This window comes from Microtus ochrogaster, unplaced genomic scaffold (genome assembly GCF_000317375.1).
Source record: "Microtus ochrogaster isolate Prairie Vole_2 unplaced genomic scaffold, MicOch1.0 UNK21, whole genome shotgun sequence".
Classification (NCBI taxonomy): Eukaryota; Metazoa; Chordata; class Mammalia; order Rodentia; family Cricetidae; genus Microtus; species Microtus ochrogaster.
In genome coordinates, this window is record NW_004949119.1 from 1,587,577 (window position 1) to 1,593,003 (window position 5,427).

Genomic DNA, 5,427 nt, shown 5'->3' on the forward strand with positions numbered 1-5,427 from the left:
GTCTTATCTGAGTGGACATCAGGCTGCTCTAAAGCGCTTCAATACTGCTAGCTGAAGCTGAGACACTCCACCTGTACCAGGGAACCTCAGCCGTTAGTGGGACTTGCTGTGGCTCCTAAGTATGTTCCTGAGCTGAAAATTATGCTCTGAAATCAAACCAGACCAGCATCAGTCTTAAAAACACCATATTCTCATTCTCTCAGTGTTTGAACTATAGGTAATGAACATTTTAACATTACACAGAATTAGATTGCTGTGATTTTTATTCAATTTTAAATCCCGATTAAAGCAAAAGCAGTGAGAATAAAGCTTTACAAATGGCACAAAATTACTACATCATTGATATGGCTTTTACACTGATTGGATATACAAAGAAAAAAAGAATATTAGAATTAAGGCAGTAGCAATGTTAAACCAAAGGTAAACCAAGCAGGTTACCCTGACACAATCTTTAGTAAAAAGCTACTCCGGTTAAGTGGTGCTGACATTTCTGCATGCAGGTCTCATTGCTTGCAAGGCTAAGCTCAAAAAAGCTTCATTCATTAAAGAGACCCAAATCCCTCTCACTGACCAACGATGGCCAGAAGCAGCTTTCTGTAGTCCCCGCTTGTGTCACTGGCAATCATGGTGCTTAGTGTCTTCTGATACATCTGGGTGAACATCTGCTTTATCTGAACAAGGTCAATCTGTAAGAAATGGTAGGTCAGAAAAAAATCTGTTCAAAGAAAATGCATTTTTGTTGTTGGGTTTCATTTTGCTTTTTTGAGACAGGGTTTCTTTGTGTAAAACCCTCGCTGGAACTTACTCTGTAGACCAGAGCATTTATTTGTGTAATAATACCACAATAATCAGAATGGGAAAAGATAAACACCCAATGAGCAATGTTCCAGAATTATCATTCATACTAGTGCTGAGGCCACCTTTGCTCACACTCTCAGGGAAGATCTCATTTGCTGCTTTAGAAAACCCTGGATGACAAGACACCAGTTTCATCTGTTATCCCCAAATACTGTCATTTAAAATATACATTATCTGATAATAGGATAGCTTTACAAAAATGTGTAATACAGTAAGTGGTGGTAAGGATGCCAAAAAATGAAAACACTTGTACATTCCTGGTGGGAATGTAACATGCAGTAGTTGCTGTGGATAACAGTACAGTGATTTAAAAAAGGATCTACAGGGCTGGAGAGATGGCTCAGAGGTTAAGAGCATTGCCTGCTCTTCCAAAGGTCCTGAGTTCAATTCCCAGCAACCATATGATGGCTAGCAACCATATGGTGGCTCACAACCATCTGTAATGGGGTCTGATGCCCTCTTCTGGCCTGCAGGCATACATGGAAGGAATGCTGTATACATAATAAATAAATAAATATTTAAAAAAAATAAAAATAAATAAAAAAGGATCTACAGAATTACAGTATCGTCCAGCAACTCCATTTCTTGCTAAATCCCCAAATGAAGTAGCAGGGACTGGAAGGGATCAGTGCACACCACGCTCATAGCAGCATCATTTACAAAACACAAAAGGCAGAAGCAAACCAAGTACATATAAACAGACGAACATCAGTCAAGATGGGTTGTTACTCAGTCTTAAAATTATGCAGTCATGATGAGTTCCAAGCCAAGGCTAAGTAAAGAAGCCAGTCTCAAAAATGCTGTACGATTCCTAGCACACGATAAATCCAGTGCCATCAACACAGGACAGAAAGCTGTGTGGCAGCTGCTGACAGCAGAAGGCAGGGGTGACTGTTTCCTGAGTGTGGATTTTCAGTTCTGCAAGATGTAAACATTTCTAGATGGTGCGACAGTGCACAATGTGACCACACAGTTGCACAGTACACTTAAAAAATGGTCAAAATGGGCCAAATCTCAGAGTTCTAGACCAGCCTGGTCTACAAAGCAAGTTCTAGGACAGCCAGGAATACACAGAGAAACTCTGTCTAAAACCAAACAAACAAAAACCCTAAATTTTGTTTGCCTTTCTAAAAAAAATTAACTACCTTCTATAGTTTATTTAATAATGTATACTTTCAATTAAAAATATAACTGGGCAGTGGTGGCTCAGCACTTGGGAGGCAGAGGCAGGAGGAACTCTGTGAGTTTGAGGCCAACCAGGGCTATAGAGGGAGTTCCAGGACGGCCAGGGCTACACACGGAGAAACTCTGTCTTGAATCCTCCTCCCCAAATACACACAGACACACAGACACAGACACACAGACACACAGACACACACACAGAATATCAATATATTGAAGTAAAAACTGATGAATTTAAAGATTATTTTATAATTTACAAGGATGCTAACATTGATATCCAAACAGATAGGTATTTTTACTTTTTACATGACCAAGAAAAAGAACAAACTGGAACCCATACTTAGCGTGCACAAGTACCTAGGTTTCAGTCCCAGCACTGCAAAAATCAGTCGGTAAATAAGCCGGGTGGTAGTGGCGCTCACCTTTAATCCCAGCACTCAGGAGGCAGAGGCAGGCTGATCTCTGTGAGTTTGTAGCCAGCCTGGGCTACACGAGCTAGTTCCAGGCCAGGATCTAAAGCCACAAAAGCAAGGCAGACACAATGGTGCATCCTGTAGTCCTAAGCCAGCCTAGGCAATCTAATGAGACCTCAGTCTCCTTAGAAATTTAACAAACAAACAAATAAACAAATACACCTTGCAATTTCCTATAAACCTGTATTCCTCACTGGCCTTTTCAAGTAGGAAAGCTTTCTTGCTGTCTTCACTGAGGGGCTAATGTTACTGAAAACCTCCCTCACATGGAGGGCATGTCATTCCTAAGGGCTTTATAATCACAACAGTGATTCTTCAGTCTGACAGAGAAAGTGTCATCTTGTCTCACCTCACTGCGAGTGACCACGATCCTGACCAGGGTGGAGTCATCTGTGCCAGTGCCTTTCATGGAACAGTAGAGTCGCTCAGCAAAGAAGGCGGGGCGGTTTAGGGCACACTGCACTGCAAGGCAGACATGCTTCAGAGGAGGCCGGCATGACCAGCCAGCCCACCTCTGTGCATTCGTTTAAGCCTGTTTGTGATTATTTTTTACACAGAAATAAGAACAGTGTGAATGGTCTTCTGCCCCTTGTTTTTTCTCAGCATGTATCAACCTTTGTAGCTGAATCAGACAGGCAACTTTCATTTCTAGAAGATTCACTCAAGCTGATAAATCTATTTTCTCTTTATAGATGCACTGATGTAGATTCTTTATTCTGATGTATATTCTTTACATTTTCTAGTATGAAGATCTATAGCAAGTGTGTCCCAGATTAAGTAATAGCTTATTAAAAGAAACGACAGAAATCTGAATTCTTTACATTAAGAATATATTTTTGAGGGCCCAGCTAGAGCAGGAAAAGCAGTTGTAAAAGCCCAGTTGCCTGAGTTCGATCCCCCAAATGCAAAGCACCTAAAGGCACAAGCTAGAACTGACTCCACGGAAATATCTTCTAGTCTCCATACGTGTGCCATGACATGCATAGTCTGTAACACACATATCACATACGACGGCTCAGTGGTAAGGTACTTCTCTAGCATGGTTCAATTCCTAGCACCATATACACACAAAACGACTGTCATTTGGCTGAGAAAAAACTATGAGTATCATCTAAGAGAAAACAGATTGACAAAGATTTGAAAACAGCATTTGGAACTGTGAGTCACTGGAAAACCACTTAGCAAAGTGAGTTCCTACAGATGGCAGAGGGTACACATTGTACGCGATTGTCACTTTAGCCATGCTCATTACACTAACATTTTCAGGCACTCCATTGCTAGTAATAAGGAGTTCGTAAGACTCTCCTTATTTCTGTAGTATCCTGAGGACGGAATTCCCACACACTGAGGTGTCAGATCACCACAAACACATTAACTCCAAAGAGTCTCACTGTGTTAAGAACTTGGGTGTGTGTTCTGAGGGCTCAAAACAATGTTTTGTGTGCTATATATGGAGATACACTCAGGAGGTAGAGGCAGGTGGATCTTTGCGAACTCAAGGCCAACCTGGCTTACACAGTAAGACCCTGTCTCAATAAATAAATAAATTAACTAACTAAAAAACCACGTCTTGGGGTAGTACTGGCAGTTCTTTAGGGCTTCCTCATTTGTTAAGAGGGAGAACTACAATACACGAGGTCTTCGTGCAGTGCTCAATAAAGATATACAAACAAACAAAATATTCATCTGATTACACCATCAACATTCTGAGGACTGTACATAAAATATAGGGTTTACTCGGTTTCTTCCTAAGCAGATTCTAGGGACTAGTGTTGTTTAACTAGTGTTTAACTAGTGATTAACTGTAATCACCCAATTAAAGACAAATTAAGGCAAAGGACAAAAATAAAAATCTTACAGATGGTCTTCAAACCACTTTCGACATATCCAGAAAACTCTCGGCTTACACTGCTTAACAAATCTCGATTGGCCATCTGCAAACAAAAGTTACAGAGTTAAGCAGTTAAGCATTTTCAGATCTTAAGACAGACACGCAATCTCCAGAAGAGTTCATACCCTGGAATAAGCCTCCATGGTTGCTTTCAGCTGAGGGAAACTTCTCGTGGCGAGGATCATGTTGAAGCAGGATTCGTCTGTCCCTAACTTCCCTTCACCAGCTTGATAGAGGCGCTGGGCATCGTCCTGAGCCATCTGGTGGTTTACACTCTGGCTCTCATCACGGTTCCCCTGCAAGAGAAAGACCGGAGTCAAGTGAAGTCCTTTCCTCGGTGGACTACTACGGAATGTCTAGGGAAACGTATTGAAGGTGAATGCATCAAGTCTGCCAAGTCTTTCCTTCCAAATCAGTATTACATTATAATTAGCTTTGGGTTTTGGTCAAGGTCATGGCTTAATAAGGCTAAAGCAAGGGGTTTCAGGGCTTTAAGTGCTAAATTACAACTAAATGTCTTTAACAATGGAACATAAACTATCACTGAAATGAAAAATACTATAACTCTCTTTCGTTGGGATTTGAGATCAAAACACACTGTAGAGTTATATTCCTATAAAACTGTAAAATACCAAGCAGTATGTTATCTCTGTACCAGGCATTATGTTGAATTACAGGGACACCAGAGACCAGGTCTCTGCTCTCAAGGAATTTCACTCTAAGAAGGGACAATGTAAGATTTCAGATCCAAGTATACTTTAGCACATACATATTTATTATGAGGGCTGGGGATATAGCTTAGTGGTAGGCAGTTTGTTTGCCTTGCAGGTATGATCCCCTAGATTCAATCTAAAAGAAAAAAAAAAAACCCCAAAAAGCTAGAGAAGTCTCTTTTGAGGAGCACTTGGCATGAGGAATGGCATAGCCATATTACAAATGGGTAAACAGACATAACTCAATAAGTGTGTTCAAAAGGGGCCTATGCTCAGAGGCAGCATGCCTGCCTACTGTGTCAGCAAGGCT

At 40.9% G+C, this 5,427-nt stretch overlaps 1 protein-coding gene across 2 annotated transcripts in view; it reads right to left on the minus strand.

The window, feature by feature from the left end:
• Positions 1-245: 245 nt before the first annotated feature.
• Anxa7 (annexin A7) overlaps positions 246-5,427 on the minus strand; it is a 29,328-nt gene continuing 24,146 nt past the window's right edge. For both annotated transcript variants that reach the window (XM_005367621.3, XM_005367619.3), the window contains 4 exons: positions 4,530-4,700; positions 4,372-4,447; positions 2,863-2,975; positions 246-686 (listed from right to left, as the gene is read on the minus strand). In XM_005367621.3, the coding sequence (XP_005367678.1) occupies positions 564-686; positions 2,863-2,975; positions 4,372-4,447; positions 4,530-4,700 (483 nt within the window). In that variant the 3' untranslated portion in view covers positions 246-563. The remainder of the gene's footprint in view (positions 687-2,862; positions 2,976-4,371; positions 4,448-4,529; positions 4,701-5,427) is intronic.